Here is a 20,335-nt window from a genome sequence, read left to right on the forward strand (position 1 = left end):
ACAGTGGTTAAGAACAAACATCCCTGACTTACTCCCAGTCTGAAAGGAGAGGCATTCAGAATTTCACTGTGAAGTATGATGTTGGCTCTATGTTTTTACAGATGCCCTTTAAATATAATTAAGGTAATTACCATCTAATCCAAACTGTGGATAGTTTTTATCATGAATGGGTGTTGGATGTAGTCACATGTTGATATGATCATATAATTTTCTTTTAACCTGTTCATAGAGTGGATTTCACTGGGTGATTTTAGAATGTCGGAATGGGCCTTAAGTACCTGGAATAACCTCCACATCATCATGATGTCGAATTTTCTATATATATTGCGGATATCAACACGCAATTATTTTCTTAAAGAATTTTTTTTGTGTCTCTATTCACAGGGAATATTTGTTTTCTCTTGTTGTGCTGTCTTTCTCTTGTGCTGACAGGAGGATAGTAACTGGACTCCTAACACGAGCCTGGGCAGTGTTCCATCCTCAACTATATTCTGGAAACTACTGTGTAAAAATGACACTAGTCTTCTTTAAGAGTCTCAAGGAATTCTTCATTGAAAACATCTGGCCCTAGATATTTCCTTCCTGGAGATTTTAAATTGCTAACTCCATTTCCTTACGGTTTGTAGAACCATTCATACGATCTGTTTAATTCTGACCGAGTTCGGATAGTCTGTGGTTTGGGAAGAATCGGTCCATCTCATCTAAGCTGGGGTACAGCTGTCAGTGGCGTATTCCGCAATGACCCTTTCAATGGCTCGGGACCAGCGGTAATGTCCCCTCTGTCATCCCTGAGATTGGTGAATACTTTTGCTTTCACTGATTTACTATCTTGTCTTCCTATTCTCTGTTTCACTGATCTGCTCTGATATTTATTTCCTTTCTTCTGCATGCATTGGTTTAATTCTGCTCTTCTTCTTCTAGTTTCCCAAGCGAGGAACTTGGATTATTAATTTGAGATCTTAAGTCGGCACTGACTGCTATGAAATTCCCTCTCAGCACTGCTGTACATGCATTCCGTGTACTTTGTTGTCTTTTCATTTTCATGCAGGTATATATATTTTGTTTCCGAGATACTTATCTCATAACTAGAGCGCACTGTTTACTTTTCACATATTTTAGAGTTCTCCTGTTGCGCTGTTTCTAGTTTCTACTTTGATTCTACTGTGATGAAACAACCGCTGTATGATTTCAAATTCTTTTCCAGTTTTTTGAGGTTTTATGGAAATGCTTTATCTTGGTACATGTTCTATGGACACCTGAAATAAATATGTGCTCTCCTCCTGTTTGGTAGAGTGATCTGTATACGTCAGTTAGATCTGACTGGCGGATTCAGTGAGGATCTTCTGTCACTGCTGATTTCCTGCCCAGCACTTCTATCCAAGGCTCAGAGAGTGGCGCTGAAGTTCTCACTCATAACTGTGGATTTGTCTATTTCTTTTGTTCAGCTCCAACAGTTTTTGATTCATGACTTTTCTGATTCCGTTATCTGGTGAGTGCAAATTGAGGATTATTTTCTTCTTCCTGATGGGTAACCCTGATATCATTATGTGATGTCCTTCTTTATCTCCAGTCATTTTCTTTACTCTGAGCTCTATTTCACTGGATATTAATATAGGCCCTCCTACTTCTGATCAATTTTTTGTGGTTTATCTTTCCCATCCTGTTACTTTCTTTCATCCTACCTGTGTCATTGGATTTAAATTCCTCGTGAATGGCACACAGCTGGGTCTCACTTCTTTATCCACTCTATCTCAGGATTGGTATATTCAGACTGCTCATAATAAAAGTAATTACTGACACATTAGAGTATAAGTCTGCATTTTATTATTTGTTTTCTATTGGTTTCCTCTGGTATTCATTCTTCGGTTTCAAATTTCCTGCTTTCTTGTGTGTTACCTGAACCCTTTTCGGGAGTCCATCTTAGGATCTCAGACTGTATCTCTATGCATATTTTTTGTAGTGTTTGTTCTGGGTACTAAAATATACATGCTAATACTTATTAAATTGTTTAAAATATTTATTAAATTGCATTCCCTCAAAAAAACAGGATAAAGAAACTGTCTTTCAAATTTACCTGTTAAAAAAGATGTTTAGGCTGAGTAACGAAGGAGGACCCCTCAAGTGTCACCTTCAGTCCTGCTCTGCTTGTGTCCCTCTGGATCCTTCTCAAACACCTGGACTTCAGAGCCGATGTTAGGACCTGGACAACCTTCAACTTTTAAGTCTCCTGTTCCAAACAGTTACCCTCCTTGACACATTCCTCAAGTAGTAATATTGAAGTCGACAGATTCGTCTACAATTTTAGGTACTTCTTAGGAGGGTGCCTTCTTAAGCCAGGAAACAATCTTCTTCGGGTTTTCCTTCTTCGCCCTGCAAGCATGATCTAACCTTGACTCTGCAGAGTTCTAGCCTACCACTTTCTAAGTGCATGTCAACGAGCTGCTTCTCCTACGGAGAGTTTGAGGCTGGAAAACGAGGAGTTTATACCCGGACTCATCTAACATGAAAGCCCACATTCTACTCTCTCCCATTGTCCAGGCTGCTGCTCTCCTGTGAGCTGTACAACACTCCCTATACCCGCAAACCTGGTCCAGGTTTGGTGAACACACTTCAAACACCCACACAATGACTATCAATACACTAAGTTTAATTTCACATTCAGATACAGAATTAAAAGGGCTACCCTCAAATGTAAAATCCACAATGGAAATATCCAAGCATTAATTCCTGAGTAGCAGTATGGTTAAATAACAGAGAAATTACTTTTCTGGTTAGTGATAAGTACTGCTAGGATCCTTAAATAAAAAATAAAAGGACAAAGCCATTTGCAACCATATTGTTACTATTTCTTTATGATGGTTAAGTCAACCAGTAACTTTTATCACTACAAAAATCACAAAATTGGTTTAACAAATATAAATCCACTAAAAATTTATCATTTCATAGTAATTACTAGAAATTATATCTCAAATTTTTCAATATGAGTGTAAAACTGGAAATATAAAAAAACTAAGTCAGGTACAGAGGCCACCCCTATTTTTTAGCGTACAACAACATTTCCTAAAGGCTAGTGAAAATATTTTAGAAGTCCTGCTGCTACCAAATCTGTAAACATCAGGGTCAGGTAGGGACCGTACACATGCTCATATACAATATGGATCTAGTGCGGGAGGACTACCCACACCGTGCTGCCCAGGGAGCACTGAAGTGACAAACAGAAAGAAAGACGTACAGCTACCACCGCATTCAAGTAAAACGTTTCCCTGGACGTCTACAAAGGCCCACGTCACTCATCCATCTCTCACAGGTGGAGAGCAACCTGGGGGCCAGAGAGAAGCTCAAGGGGAAGGCCCAGACACAGATCTAGATGTCTGTCTTTCACATCCATCTATAGAACTGAAGAGATGAGCTCTTACAACGTGGCCAAGATGGGCTCACGTGTGACTCAGTAAAAATGTGAGCACCAAAGGGTGCACCACTCCACCAACCTAGGCTGCAAAGGGAAGGAGAATGCGCATAAACAGGAGAGCAAAGGAAATGAGAAGGCCAAACAGCATTCCCTGAATCACAACGAGAGACTATCTGCTCTTCAAATCCCACCATCAACACTATACCGTCTCTTATAAGGGAAACAAGAGGTGATGGAAGTCACTGCTGACAGCAGGTCCCAGCCCCGAGTCCACACTGCTGGCACTCCCACCTTCTCCAGGCAGGCCACTGTGAGCTGCCCTGTGGAGGGCCCCCCCCACCCCCCCCACTGTGGACAGGAATGAGGGAGGCCTCCAGCCAAAATCTCATGGAACTGAGGCGCTGAACCTGCCAACAAGCCTCGAGTGAGCTGGAGGTGACGGCCACTTGGCTGACTACAGCCCCGAGAAGGACCCACACCAATCTATACCCCAATTCCTGACCACAGAAACTGTGAGGTAATCAACACTGGTGTTTGACTCACATATGGCTCAATCATCTCTCATGTCAGCATTTATCCTACAGAAACAGGCAGAGATGGATGTAGAAGGGTGCTCACACAGCACTTTATAATAACAGCACAACACAGACACCACCTGAAAATCTAAGCATGGATCAAAAGCTAGTAACTTACAGTGTCCAGACAACTGAATGCTATAGAAATGAGCTCCAAAATCAGTTTGTTCAATTTAGTCCCATTTTGTAAAATCAAACATACCCAAAAACATTCTCTGTATACAGATTACTGTAGCAAGATAAAGCCCACTTTAGTCTTGAGGAAAAAGACCTTCTTGTACCAAACATCTCCACGATGGGGCTCAGGCTGGGTACATGGCACCAGATGGCAGCATGGGCTCCAACTATTCTTGGAAGAGGCCCTAATACAACTTCTCAAACAAGAATGTTTTTTCAAAGCTGTTCTAGAGCTTTAAAAACAGAGAGAAAAAAAAGAAAGAAAGAAAAAGAAAAACCAGAGGTTGTGCATTCATGCACCGTTCCTCAGAGAAGTCAGGACATGCAGAAGTACTGCATCCACAGCAGGTGGCCCACCCAGTCACCCAGCAGGGCACCTGAAAACTTCCCAGTCTGACACTGAGGGATTTCTTAATGGCCTTTTCCTACAATGGCCTAATAAGCCTTTTCTTTCTAATATTCTCTTACTTCCACTGACCTTTCCTTCTTCAAGTTTCTCAATCCCAAGAATAATATCCAATTCCCATGTGTAATATATCTGTCTATAAAAAGAGGTTTTAGAAAATGAAACATATTCTAAATAGGTTCTAACTAATGTAATTCTTTGGTCCAATGAAATAATCCTAACAATGCAATATTAAGCAGTTCACACATGTCTTCTTTTAGACAAAATACACTTTCACCCGCACACACTGAGTGCACTGAGGCCGGCTCCGGAGAGTCTGGGTTTCCTTTATGTCCATCGTATCTTACACAAGGAGTCACGAGTTAGAATCAATGTCTCAGACCATTTCTCTTCAGATTCAAAGTTACTGCAATCAGGCTAAACGTTAATCACTGGCATAGACAGGTCTAAAATATATAAAAAATGCATCAACCTTTTCCACTATGATGAGGTCTCCAACTTGTATGTCTGAACTCTTAACTTGCACTTTACCTTAAAAAAAAAAAGAAGTATAATCAACTCAAGGAAACAGCACACCAGAGTTAAAGTTTCGATTGACAAATAATACTTTAGAAATAACTTTTGGGGAGGGGGGGAAACACTAGGAATTTATCTGTACTTATACTTTCAAAATAAATTTATTTCACACACAGTCACTAAAAATTAACTTCTCTCAGTCAGCTCCAAAGTGCAAACAGTTAACTGCCCCCCAATCAAAGATGCGGGGTGTGGGACATGGCTCCAGCCGGAAGGTTCTTCCCAAATCTGCCATTATTTCAGGTCTGGGTCCAGCAATGACGACGAGAAGCAGCACTAAAGATGATTTAATGAGTGAATAAAATGAAGATATAAGATCCTCATATTAATATTGTGAATGGCACTGATGGACACGGAACTGACAGAACAAAAGTAAAGAAAACGATACATAAAATCACCGTGCACTGGTAGCTTTACAGATGGTTCCGTACTGGTAACTGATACCGATAAGGCTGAAAGCCTTATCGAGAAGTGATTCTTCTACATGATACAGTGTGTAAATTCTTAGATTATCTATATAATATCTAGTATCATAATCATCTATAAAATTTAACAGACAGCACTATATAATGTGAAGATCATACAGAGTAGATGAAATGTTATATACATAACTCGAGATGCCATCCTACATAAGTAACAAAACTTACTCAAGTTCTCTCTCTCCCTGGGACTCTGGACCCTCCCTCCCTCCGTCAATCTCCCTTTTAGAACTGGCAACAGCCTTGTGGATCTGTTTTTACCTTTTAGTGGCTCTTTTAACATGGGAAAAGACCTATGTCTTTCCATTCAATTTATTCTGAAAGCTCACAGAACAAGAGGTAAGTTCATATCACATTATCAAAACCTAATATTACCAGCCATACCACTTTTAGACCACGTTCAACTTATTACAAACTTATTTCCTAAATACTTCTTGAAGCAGCTGAGTTTCATCAGTGTCACACCTGTTCCTAAAGATGTTTTGAGGACATCAAAAAAAAGTTCTGTAACTATTATATTTTTTCATGTTCCTCAAATATACAATAAACACATAAGGACTAGAACTAGTGGGGGGGAGCTATTTTTTTATTCATATTATAAAATAGCAATGTTCTTTAAAATTACATGTGAAACAAATCTTAAGATATCTTCATAAGTGGTAAGTATACGTCTATTCATAGCCAGAAAGTATACTTACAAAAGAATGTCTATTTTAATTATTTTTTCATTTGGTCCCTTCAAGCTTCATTGTCTGTGCTCCCACGATTATGTTTTCTATAGCTAAGCACCAGGCAGCAAAGTTACTCACTGATCTCATGCTGAGTATTACTCAACAGAATGCCTGTCTTATCACTTAATTTTATTTTCTCTCCTACTATCCAATCCACTTTTCCTTCCCTTCTGCTTTTCTATATTCTTTACAATGGACCCATTCAAAAAGGAGAGGTAGAGAAAGAGCTGTAATAAGATAAAATAAATGTATAAATAATTGATACATATTTTGAAACAGAAAAATATATCCTTTTCTGACTCCTTAATCAAGATCTTATATTTCTGAGAAAGAGAGATATTACTCACTCGGTCACATAACAAACACAATTTATATTTAATAGCCTTTAGTTTGGGGGCATTATATAGTGATTTTTATTCGTTTCTATGGAACTTACTTACAATTATATGTTTCAGGAAGACAAGTGAAAGTAAAATACACTGGAGAAAGTTCTCACGTTACAAATATGACAATATGAACAAAACAGAAGGCTATCATGTCAAACCAGTATGGCAATCTGCCTCACATACCTCCTCAAAGTACACACTTCTGAATTTTGAAGAATTGGTCAAATTGCTTAATGGCTCTTGGCTCTCTAACAATTTTAATTAATCTCTGTGCAGGGGACTCCTTGTACTTCCTTTACAGCCTTGGTCCCATGAACTCACTGACTTCTCTTCTCTTTCTTCAAGAGCAGTTAGGACATTAGACAGAAAAGATGGAGGAATATTACTTGCTCCCCAGGCACCTGACCCCCTGCAGTGACAGCCCAGCACCATGACCCTCGCTGCCCAATGGGAACAGCTCATGCCCACAAGAACGGTTTGATTTCCGGCCACCCTTTGTGAACTGAGCTGACAGATGACCATAGTGACATACTATTATCAGAGTTGGGGGACTGATAACAGAAGAAAAAAAAGAAAATCCCTAAATTTTACATGTCATAGCACAAAGAAAAGACAGAACTGCCACCTGCTCTCACAACCCAATAGAGCCATCAACAACGCAAAGTGTTTTTGAAATGGGCATTTAATATTTAATAATTTCAGGGGTGCCTGGGTGGCCCAGTTGTTAAGCATCTGCCTTCGGCTCAGGTCATGGTCCCGGGGTCCCGGGATCGAGCCCCGCATTGGGCTCCCTGCTCAGCGGGAAGCCTGCTTCTCCCTCTACCACTCCCCCTGCTTGTGTTCCCTCTCTCACTGTGTCTCTCCCTGTCAAACAAATAAATAAAATCTTAATGAAATAAAATAAAATTTAAGAATTTCAGAGTTACACTTGAGAGAAGCAAGTTCTAAATACAGTAATGATGTATAGGCCAGCACTTATACCTAAGGACAGTTGTTTTTAAAAATACTGTTTTCAATTTACCTGGAGTACAAGCTGGGGCCTTTTCTGGTGAAATGGTTAACAGTGAATGTTACCAAATAAGGTTAACAGCCATCCTTCCCCCTCTCTAAACGACTGCAATGAAATCCTTCCATTAAGCTCTCCTCCTAGCAAAAAATGTTCCCAGCCACCATGCTTCCAAAGTGCAGCAGCTTACATGTTTCTCACAGAAGAAAAGCATTCGACTGGCTTGTTGCATGAACCAAGTTTCACAGGCTTCTTTGAAAGATCAAGAAGTAACTCAAAGGACTACTTCTCCTTACTCCAAAGCTTCTTAAACATAGACCCTGCCCACCAATCTCAGTGCTATTCATTTTTTACCTGAATAAAGAGAATATTCCCCTGCCCACCAATCTCAGTGCTATTCATTTTTTACCTGAATAAAGAGAATATTCCCCTAAATGGTCTCCATTACTATCAACTCCCTAATTCAATATGAATTCCAGATGAAGTGGGTGGCAAAAGTAAGGATTATGTTTATCTCCACCAAAAAAAAATCTCCATTATTTGACAATTACTTAGAAGATAATTCAGACTTACATCATTATACACATATTCTTCACAACCAATCTCAAATTAATTTTCTGGCTTTAAAAGGGTCTACATTTGCTTTTAGCACTGTATGCTACAACTCTCTGGGGCCCGAGTTCTCTATACTTGCTGTTTCTTTTGACTGGAAGCCCTCCCTTCACAGCCCTCCTTAATTCCACAGCAAACAGAGCCTCCCAAAGCCTTCAGGGACCCACAGGAGCACCCAGTATGCACGCACACCTCTGACAATGTGCTTACCTGCTATGAACAGACTAACATCACAGTGTCTACTAAACCCAGATCCTGTGACAGGTTCAAAGCATAACTGAAATATACTTTTATGACATTTAGTTTGTTTTTTGCAAATGCATCAAACTTACCCCACTTCAAAACAAGACAAGTTTATGATCAATCTATTCTTATCAGTTAAATGAGCCAAATGTCGTAATGGACCAATGGCAAAGTAGCTCTATAAGCCACACTGAACCAGACACAGATTACCAAATAAGGATGAAATTATATCATTACTTCTTTCCCAACAAAACACACACAGGCAATAAGAGTGGAAGATAATTAAGCGACTTTTTAAAAAAGGAACTGATGACATATAAATGGCACTCTAGAAGGTCACCAGGGGATGACACATGTAGTTCCCAGGCAGACAACCGCACACTACATTAGCAGGTCGTGTGGCTTGTCTTTGTTGTTTGGGTGGGACCGGCACCCCCCACCAACTCTCTCAACACTTTAAGTGGCTGAGGAGGTCGAAGCCGAATTTAACATGGATTATGAAGCAAAGTGGGTAGCTGGGAAATGTAATTAATACGTTTATTTACATATAGAAGTAAACTATATTTTAAAAGAGACCTAGACTCTGAAAAGAAATATTGCTGAGAGAAATTTTAAAACTTAAATAAAGGGAAAGATCTATCTCATTCATGGGTCAGAAGACGTAGTATGAATAAGATGTTGATTCTCCCTCAAATTTATCTATAGATTCAATGCAATCCCAGTCCAAATCGTAGCAGGCATTTTCTACAGAAATCGACAAGCTGATTCTAAAAGTCATATTGAAATACACAGGACCTAGACGACACTCTGAAAATGAGAAACAAAGTTGAAGGGAAAACAGTACATGATTTCAAGAATTATTATACAGCAATGGTAATCAAAAAAGAATGGTATTAGCATAAAGAGAGACAAACAGATAAATGGAGAAGAGAGTCCAGAAATAAACCCACAGATAAAAGACAAGTGATTTTTTTTTTAAAGATTTTATGTATTTATTTGAGAGAGAAAGAGAGAGAGCACAAGCAGGGGAAGCAGCAGAGGGAGAGGCAGAAGCAGGCTGAGCAGGGAGCCAGATGCGGGACTCGATCCCAGGGCTCTGGGATCATGACCTGAGCCGAAAGCAGGCGCTTAATCGACTGAGCCACGCTTAACCAACTGAGCCACCCAGGCGCCCCAAAACACAACTGATTTTTGACAAAAGTGTAAGGCAATGCCATGTGAAAAACATCACTCTTCCAAAACATGGTGCTAGAAGCATTTGGATATCCACATGCGAAAAAAGTACTTACACAAACACCAGGTACTGGTACAAAACTTTACTCAAAATGGATATACCTAAGGCAAACCCTAAAACCAAAGAACTTCTAGAAGAAGAAACATAGGAGAAATATAGCAGAAAATCTTTCTGAACTTTAGTTAGGCCAAGCAAAAGCACAATCCTAAAGGAAAAAACTGCCAAATCAGACTTCTTCAGCTAGAACATGACAGGGGCTGGAAGCAGCGTGAAGGCATTAAGACCAAGGAATCGGCAGCTGAAAGCCACTGGATCGGGTGTAGGAGGGAGGAAGAGGGAGAGACAGGAGGAGTGCCTTGCGCCAGGTGAAGCAGCCCTAGGCCCTGCTTGAAAAACCACCAGCACGTGACAGGGCTGCAGAGGAAGAGCGCACTCAATGAAGTCCAGAAGGTACACCAGGTACATCGGAGAGGTCTGCGGTGGGAGCCAGAGGCAGGGAAGGAACCTGAGGGCTAGAAACACAGCGGAAAAGGCAAGGGTACGAATAGAGATGGACAAAGTCTCGTGACAATGAAGGGCGCTTTACAGTCTGAGGCTGTCCCCGGTAAGCGATGGAAACAAAGACGGGCCCCGTGAAACCCGTCTGGGAGCACACAGGCCAGGACTCTGCTCCGGCTGGGTGGCCCATTCTGCCTTCAGCTGAAGGCGGGCAGCGGCAGGGAGGCATGTGGTATCCCTCCCCCAACACAGGCTGGGGACAAAAGTGGGAACAAAATGGGCAAGGCCCTGCCCACAGGAAACCTACACTCCAGAGAGCTGACAGAAAGCAGAGCGAGATCAAATACAGTGATGTCTGAACGGTAGTAATTACAGCCTAGGAAGTTAAAAAAAAAAAAAAAAGGAAATACTGCTGTTTTGGGGTGAGGGTTATAAAGCATCTTGCTGGAAGTAACCAACTTTTACTCTTAAACATTCACTAGCAATAATTAGAGTAGTTTTAAAAAGCATTCTTTAGCAATAACAAAAAAATTAAGATGCTCAAGTTAAACAAAATCAAATCTTTTTCTTGTTCCATCAGTAAAAAAAATGAGATAGCTTTAGAAAGAATATGGAAATAATAAAATATTCTATCGTGGTAAGAAACATTTAAAGCACATAATGTTCTTTACTGGATCAATTATATGAGGCAACCACTTCCCCTCTAAAATGATGTCCCTAGCTAAAACAGTCTATACCATCCATGTAATTACCAACAGAGTTCAGAAGCTGCCAGAAGAGCGTATCCATACAGAATACTTTATAGCCCACCACGGCACACATCTTTTGCCTGAAGCAATATGCAGAACTAAATAATGAAATTAAGTATCGATTGCAATTCACTGCGTTAACTGAAGATTTTGTAGAAAAGTACAAGGGTTTGAAAAATTAGTATCTCAATACTAAATATTTTCTCAACTAACAGGTACAAATGAAAATTTTTAGGGTCTTACTACTGACAGGACATTTCAAAGTCTTGGTGAAGCCTGCTGGTGTTTGCATAAGAGAAATGTCTAATCTTTGTTTTCTGTGCTTAGAAAGAATTGTTATACATCTACCAAATGTTAAAATACAAAATATTGTTAATATGAACAGTCCATAATTAACAAGTTCTAAGGTTCTCAAACACGAAAACCAGAAGCTTTAGGAAAAAGCCTTCCTCTCTCCTGGGCCTACAAAGGTACAAAAACTCCAAGGCCCTACATGAATCAGCATGGTGACATTACTACTGAGAGGTATATGAACTAAAGATGGTTCAAAATTGTCCCTAGTCTCTCATTTCCTTAGATTTTCAATAATCCCATGGCAGTTTCTTACTGCTCAAAGACTCCCAAGTGTGGAGGCTGACATCGATCCTGGGTAGAAGAATGAAGAAATCACGGATGAAGACGGCAAGCCACCATGAGCCTATTTATGAGGTTTCGACGCCACTGGTCTAACTCACAAGCAGAAGGAAAAACTCCCAATCATCTTATATTTAGAGTGTTTCGTGTTTCTCAGGGAAAACAAGAAAAAAATGAAAACGAAAAATAACTGATGGAGAAAGGGAGGGGAGGAGGGAGCGAGGGAAAGATTTTCCAAGACACTAGAACATGCTAAAAAGGAACATTATTTAAAACTGGAATGGAACTGGCACGGAAATCTGGATGAGCCCGTGCAGCAGACAAGAAAGCGAAGAAAAGGGCCCAAACAAATCTGATCCATTTCTCCAAGGTCTGAGAAAAGAGCTTTAGTAACGTTAATAACTGCTTTTAAAGGAACTAACTAACCATTTGAGGAGAAAAAAGAAGACAGATCCCTTTCTCCATACAACGCACACCTGATATGTAAAATTACAAGCGGCTACGGAAAATGAACACACAGAAACACTGTAGGGAGATTAAAACACTCATTTACATCGGGGTTGAATGGACCTTCTAAGATTGAAGTAAAAACCACAGAGGAAAAGATCAGATCTACATACATAAAAAGTACAAATTTATCTACATTTAAAAGAAAAAGATACAAAAATGAGTCAAGACAAAAATATTTGTCACCAGATAAATTTCTTAGAGAAATTATGAAAAGGTAAAGATGTATGAAAAAAGATGAATAAACTTTTATCAAAGATCAAAATGAACAATGAAATGTTAAAAGGTAAGCAGCAGGCAAAACACAAGGAGAGCATTTTTCACCACGGAAGTTGGCAAGTTAAAGAAAGTAAAGCGGGCAAGGACGTCAGGAAAAGGGAACCCTCACTGGGCGGCTGGCTGACAAGATCAGGCTTCAAACTTTTCCTATTTGATCTGGAAATTCCTCGGGTGTCATCCCATTTCCTGAGTCCCTACATATGCCAGCCGCCCTACGTAACTCGGGAGAAAATAGCGGTATGAACACAGCTGAGAAGCCGATAATTAAGGGTGACCACCAGAGTGACACCAGGTAGCAGAGAGAGGTCCCAGATGCTAGCACATATAGGTACCTACACACAAAACAACAATCACTTCTCACCTGTGAAAAGGTACTTTGTGTTAGCCAGTTTTTTCCATTACTTTCTCGTGGCCCCTAATCTCCAAACGATGCAATAAAAAACACGGTGTAAAGGGGGATGCCTGGGTGGCTCAGTCGGTTAAGCGGCTGCCTTCGGCCCGGGTCATGATCCCAGGGTTCTGGGATCGAGTCCCACATCGGGCTCCTTGCTCAGCAGGGAGCCTGCTTCTCCCTCTCTCTCCCTCTGCTTGTGCTCTCTCTGTCAAATAAATAAGAAATCTTAAAAAACAAAACAAAACAAAACAAAACATGGTGTATGAATATCATGAAGTGAAGCTCATACAGATCCTCTTAGGGTGACGTGAGGAAGAAAGACTGGTGAGGGTAATGAGTACATACCTAGTTCCGGGTATCTATGTCCACCTTGGTACAGCCACAGAGAACTGAACTGATGAGATAACAAATCTCAACTGTCTGTGTGTTCCTGACACATACTAGGATCAAGAACTACTGGGCGCCTGAGTGGCTCAGTTGGTTAAGCGACTGCCTTCAGCTCAGGTCATGATCCTGGAGTCCTGGGATCGAGTCCCGCATCGGGCTCCCTGCTCAGCAGGGAGTCTGCTTCTCCCTCTGACCCTCCCCCCTCTCATGTGCTCTCTATCTCATTCTCTCTCTCAAATAAATAAATAAATAAATCTTAAAAAAAAAAACTACTATTCTATGGTACAAATGTAGTAATGTATACTGTACATTCTTCTATGGATGCTTTCCAAACGCTGCTCAGACCACAGACAGGAAAGAAGACCGCATGATGTAAACACGTGAGAAGGTGAGCACATTTATCAAAGGACTGCTCTGACTACATACAGAAAACACACAGAAAGGACTTCCAAGTACCCACTGTTCTTCACCTGCACTGTCACAAAAGTGGACCACTGAGAGATGAAACCACTCGAATAAGAGAAGGAAAGTCACTGACGCCTCTCTGCGGACTGCATGGCGACAATCCATTCTGATTACTTCTGAGTTTAGGAGCTCTCAAGCAATTTCTGATGGGAAAATTCTGCTAACATTTGAGAATACTGTTTTTTAAAAAACCCAACTATCTGAAGACATGACTGTCACAAAAGGAAATCCTTCTTACCAAGTGGAACATGCAGTAACTCATGAAACCAGTTACATATTAGGATTTCCCTGTGAAAGTGCACATCACCCACAATGTGTAAAAGGCAGTAAAGACGGATTTTAAGATCCCTTGATTTTTCAAGAATAACTATGACACACAATTTCATTAAAAGACGAATTTCATTAAGATAATTCATGATATTTTATGTAAAAAAAAGCTACTAAGAATTTTAACAAGTATGTAGCAACAGTGTTGACGGTAAGGATCAAAGATGCTAAAACAGACAGGAATAAAGGACATGGCCACTTTCTGTGGATAAAGTTCCTTTTTGGCAAGGAAACTGGAACACCAGAAGCATGTAAATATGTAAATGTTCTTCCTCGCATACACACACGTGCACACACGCACAATGCCCACAATGTTCAAAGACAACAGACTTCCCTCTCTCCTATGTCTGAATATTAGAAAGCACGTTAAATAACAAAATGCCGTAACCATGACAAGAAACAGCTAAGACTGACTGCAGTCATCACCTGCAGTCACCTGCATCATTCTGCAATCACAGAATTCCAGATCCATTTCTGAATCGAAAGTCCCACATTAGCTTTAGGTGTAAATTTGGAATTTCCACCAACAGTGGGTGACACGATGTTGTCCTGCTGAGATCTGGTGGCTGATGAAGACAAAAACAAAACTCTGAATTTATCGTCCCTGCTAGGATAGTGCATGAACTCTTTAAAAAGCGTCGTCCAGGACTTACTCATGTTTGAATCCCGTCAGGTCATCGCAGTGTCTCACACACACTGGGTTCTTAGGGACTATCGGGAACCGAACTGAGAGCCAGCCAGTGGAATGACTGCAGCCAAGTGTGCAGTTCAGACACCTCTCCTGAGCAAGAGGTAAAAAGAATCAAAGTACAGAACGGCCCCACAATTCAAAGTCCTCATCAGGGATTTTTGTAAGAGCTGCCAACAATTTCACATTCTCCTGCTAGGCTCTGACTCAGATGCTGTCCATTGGGCTAAACATGAAGAATAAAGTCATCACAAACAGGGAGAAAGCAGTGACAGGGGCAGCAGCAGACACAGAGAATTCCCACACGGCAAGAGAAGCAGCTTCTCAAGTAACGACACATGCAGCTAACTAAACAGCGTCCGTGTCAGGGCACCCGGCTGGCTCCACAGGAAGCACATAACACCCCTGATCTCACGGTCGTGAGTCTGAGCCCCACACTGGGTGCAAAGATGACTAAAACAATAAATCAATAAACTGAAAAAAATAAATAAAGAATCTCAGTGTTGACTGACACTGCATACCAGTTAAAATACTCTCTGCTTCTAACAAAGCACCCCAAAGATAGGAGCATACTTAAAAGTGGACATGGCTTTCCTTTTCCACAGAAAACATAGAGAAAACTTTTCCCAGAGTATTTCTACAAGAATGTGCTTAAGAACTCCAAATACAAAAAGATCAAATACTGTAAATATAACAAACCACAGTTAAGTCACATAAGGAAGTAGCCATCAATGCCATTCAAAGAACAGATCACTACGAAATACTAGAAATTAAGGAGATGAACGTATTCTTCACAAGAAAACAAATTTCAAACTAAAGTCAATGAGCATATACATGCATTTTTTTTTACATCCCAGATTTTACCTATCAGTCATTTGCATCAGAATAACCAGCCACGGAGCAAAGCACTACAGTTGAAAGAACACTGGGTTTGACATCAGAATGGTCTGGGTTCAAATATGAACTCTACCAAAACTGCAGTGGCTCAGGGCAAATCACATGGCCTGAGCTTCAGGTCCCTCACCTGTAACATGGAGATAAGCCAACCTACCTTGAATGGCAGTTATGCAAATGAGCAAGTTACTGACACTCACGAGGAAGTCAAAAAAAAAAGCAGTATCATCATCATCTACACGTAAAAATGTCCTTCCAAAGATCACCAATGATGATCTATCTTGTTTAAAAAGGTAAATTTGCATTTGTCTTTGAAATAAACCCACTGACAATTATTTTTAAAATATTCTGAGTTGGAGTGTCACAGAAGTGTAAATGATTAGTATGCCTTCTTCATTTTTTACTATTTTTAGGTGACAATGACATAACAAAATCAGCCATTTTAAAGTGAATACAGCACTGAGTCCATTCACGATGTTGTGCAACCCACTCTATCAAGCTCAAAAACATTTCCCTCACACAGAGGACGTGTCATGCCCACTAAGCAGCTGCCCCCCGCCCGCCGCTGCCGCCACTTCCCAGGGCCGTGGCAACCACAACCTGCTTTCTAGCTCCATTCATCTACCTGTTCTGATACTTCGTGTAAATGACATAGAGTCCGTGACCCTTTGTGTCTGATTTCTCTCACAGAGTGTAATGTTTCCAAGGGGCATCCGGGTTTATCAGTATTCATTAATTTTTATGGTTGGATAATATTCCAATGTGAAAAAACACCATAATTTGTCCATTCACCCACCGGTGGACATGTGGGCAATTATAAATAGTGCTGCATGAACATGGGTGGATGCCTATCTGCCTGAGTCCCTGTTTTCGATTCTAAAGGCATCTGGAAATGTCTCAATCCGCCTTCATTTGTGAATGAGAGGTTTACGGACATCCAATGCTTGGTGGATCATTTTTTTCTTTTCCCATCTTAATAATGTCACCCCACGTCCTTCTGACCTCCAGCGTTTCTGACTCAAGAGCCCTTCCTTGTGTGTTTCTCTCTTGCTGCTTTCAGAATATCCTCTTGGTCCTCGGGTTTCAACAGTTTGATTGTCATGTGTCTCAGTGCGGATTTCCTTGCATTTATCTTTCTAGGGATTCACTGATTTTCCCGAGTATGTAGAGTCATGTCTTTCATCAAATTTGGGAAGTTAATGGCTACTACTCCCTACAACATTCTCTCCACCCTTTCTCCCTTCCAAGATGCCCAGTGTGTGCACATGTAGTACACTTGGCACCACCCACAAGTCCCTTAGGACCTGCTTATTTTCCTTCACTCTTCCTTCTGCTTCTGAGAATGGGTAATTCCACTTGAAATTATCTAGTTATTGAAATTACCTAGGTTCAAGGTCACTGATTCCTTCTTCTGCCAGCTCAACTCTGCTGAAACTCTCCAGTGAGTTTTTCCTTTAATTTATTGTACTTTTCAGCACCAGAATTTTTGCCTTTTGCTTCTTTTATAATTTCTATACCTTTATTGGTATTCTGTATGTTAATACATCATTTTTCGGGGTGCCTGGGTGGCTCAGTCGATAAGTGTGTCTGCCTTCGTTTCAGGGCTCCCTGCTCAGCGGGAAGCCTGCTGCTCCCTCTCCCTTTGACCCTCCCCCTGCTTATGTGCCCTCTCTCGCTGTGTCTCTGTCAAAGAAAGAAATATAATCTCAAAAAAACAAAACAAAACAAAAAAACCCATCATTTTTCCTAATCCTGTCAGTGTTTTTCAGTTGTTTCCTTTAGCTCCTTGGACAGACTTAAGGCAGCTGATCTAGACTTTGTCTCCTAAGTCCAGAATCTGGGCTTCTGCAGGGACGGTTTCTGTTCATTTCCTCTGTGACTAGGCCACATGGTTTCTCTGCATGTTCTGTAAGTTTTTTGTGGAAACCTGTACACTTTGACTATTATAATCTGGTAACTCAGGAAATCAGGCACTTCCCCCTCTTCTGGGTTTGTTTTGTTGTTCGGTATATGCTGCAGCCATGCACATAGAGTGACTTTTGTAGACTCATTTTGTAAAGTGTGTATTCTTTGTCATGTATGGAGAGAAGTCTTTCAGCCAGTGTTTTGGAAAGGATTTCCTTGCATGGGGAGGGGGCGAGACTAAGAAAGGGAAGGATGGTGGGAGGGAAGAAGGAAGGCGTTGCGAGGGGGGAGGAACGAAGCAAGGGAGGGAGAAAGGGAGACCAACCTCTCCCGATCGTCGCAGACTGCCTCTGTGCTGGGGACTCCAACACAGAGCCAGGCTGCCTAGAACTCAGCCTGAGCTTTCACCTCTGCTTGCACTGAGCCTAGAGACTGGCCAGAGGCAAAACGCTTTCTCGGGGTCTTTTCTGAGTGTGATCTAGGGCTGGCCTTGGATGTGACTTTCAAAACTCCCCAGTAAACACGGGCACTTTTACATGCCCCAATTTTCCAAAGAAGTCCCCTCTCCAGCTTCCTCGGCTTGGCACGTGACCCTCTATTCTGTGTGTCGACTGTCAATGCTGGCCCCAAGCTACTGCTGCCTCTCCTCAGCCTGACATGGGCTTGAGAAATGCCCACCGGCTTTTGGCTCCTCTGTCCTGAGTGACATCCATGTTAGATGAAAGAAAGACATCCTGAGTCCGTCCTTCATGTGTCCCTCACAGGTTGGACAGACAGACACAATTCTCTGCAAGTAAGTTCTGCTCTACTCCCTTCAGAGCAGGGTCCAGAGTCCCCAGTCCAGATTGTGGGCTGCATTCCTCATGGCAGGAGCTTGACTTTTCCGTGCTTCTGTGGAAGAAAGGAAGGGCATGCAGGACTGCCTCCTCTGCCAGTTTCTCAGATGCCACCATACCATTTAGTTCTGAATGATACAATTAATACACAGAAACAAATCTTTACACAGTCCAAATACCACAGTTAAAAACAATTTAAAAAATAAGCCAGGATCTGTATTATATTCTAAAAAAGACATACCAAGGTTACACCTAATTTGCCTGGCCATTCTGGGGACTCTCTTTTCCAAAACGCAAGCATACCTCTTTTCTACAACACACCTAACCTCTATCATGCCACAGCTTTAAGCATCAAAGCTTCTTAATAGTTAATCATTCAACTTAACCTCAAAAGAATAGTCTTTTCAATAAATGGTACTGGGACAACTGGATACTCACATGCAAAGGAATGTGAACCCGTATCACACACCATACACAAAATATGAAATGAAAGTGGATCACACATCTGAATGTCAGAGCTAAAACTATAAAATCCCTGGAAGAAAATAAAGAAGTAAATCCTCGTGACCTCGGGTTGGTAAACTGTTTCTTAGCTCCAATGCCAAAGGCAAAAGCAACAGAAGAAAACACAGATGAGTTGGACATCATAACATGAAAACTCTGTGCGTCAGAGGATACCGAGAAGAAGAAAACACATGCCACAGAACGAGACAGAATATTTCCAAACCATATATTGACAAGAGATTTAAATCCAGATTGTATAAAGAATGCTTACAAGTCAATAATTAAAAAACAATTAATCCAGTTAAAACAGTAAGCCCGGGGACGGGTGAGCCTGGGGATGGGTATTTACGAGGGCATGTTCTGCATGGAGCACTGGGTGTTGTACGCAAACAGTGAATCGTGGAACCTACATCAAAAACCAATGATGTAATGGATGGTGACTAACATAACACAGTAAAATAAAATTTAAAAAAAAAAGGTTGTATGTTTTTTTTTTTTCTCATTAAACTTTTGTTTTAATGGGTCTCAAAATTCTGTGACAGATTTTTGGTCAAGTTGTTTCCATTAAAAAGTACTGATTTTAAAATCTAATAACTTAAAACTGCCACACACACACACAAAAAAAACATGGTCCACAAAACATTCTCCTTTCCTTCTGAAGGTTTTACGATGCATTGTTATCATTAACCCGTCTTTTACTATTAAACTTAAATGGCCAATTGACACAAACAGTTCTGAGACCGTTCTTCCACCACTGATTAAGACTGGGGTGGCAGGTATTGGGGATAATATTCATTTAGCCTTCTGAGCTTTCTGGGCAGACTTGGTGACCTTGCCAGCTCCAGCTGCCTTCTTGTCCACTGCTTTGATGACACCCACAGCAACCGTCTGTCTCATGTCACGAACAGCAAAACGGCCCAGAGGAGGATAGTCAGAGAAGCTCTCAACACACATAGGCTTGCCAGGAACCATATCAACAATGGCAGCATCACCAGATTTCAAGAACTTGGGACCATCTTCCAGCTTTTTATCAGATCGACGATCTATTTTCTCCTTCAGCTCAGCAAACTTGCAAGCAATGTGAGCCGTGTGACAATCCAGCACAGGTGCATATCCAGCACTGATTTGGCCTGGATGGTTCAGGATAATCACCTGAGCCGTGAAGCCAGCTGCTTCCATGGGTGGGTCATTTTTGCTGTCACCAGCCACATTGCCACGACGAACAATTTGACAGATACGTTCTTGACATTGAAGCCCACATTGTCCCCAGGAAGAGCCTCGCTCAAAGCTTCATGGTGCATTTCAACAGACTTTACTTCAGTTGTAACATTGACTGGAGCAAAGGTGACCACCATCCCAGGTTTAAGAACACCAGTCTCGACTCGGCCCACAGGGACAGTACCAATACCAATTTTGTAGACGTCCTGGAGAGGCA

At 41.2% G+C, this 20,335-nt stretch overlaps 1 protein-coding gene across 28 annotated transcripts in view; it reads right to left on the reverse strand.

Moving 5' to 3' along the window:
* LOC148162029 (putative phospholipid-transporting ATPase IIB) overlaps window positions 1–20,335 on the reverse strand; it is a 240,837-nt gene that overhangs the window by 178,608 nt on the left and 41,894 nt on the right. For 10 of the 28 annotated variants that reach the window (XM_088020417.1, XM_088020408.1, XM_088020422.1 and 7 more), the window contains one exon: window positions 12,862–13,099. The exons of 4 other annotated variants lie outside the window; for them this stretch is intronic. Coding sequence is in view for 1 of the 24 variants with exons in the window: in XM_088020432.1 (XP_087876558.1) it covers window positions 5,378–5,419 (42 nt within the window). In the remaining 23 variants the exon portion in view is untranslated. 14 more of the 28 variants (XM_088020428.1, XM_088020423.1, XM_088020419.1 and 11 more) reach the window with 9 other exon arrangements.

This window comes from Eumetopias jubatus, unplaced genomic scaffold (assembly GCF_037043125.1).
Source record: "Eumetopias jubatus isolate StellerSeaLion01/CBP00866 unplaced genomic scaffold, mEumJub1_p1.0 scaffold_26, whole genome shotgun sequence".
Classification (NCBI taxonomy): Eukaryota; Metazoa; Chordata; class Mammalia; order Carnivora; family Otariidae; genus Eumetopias; species Eumetopias jubatus.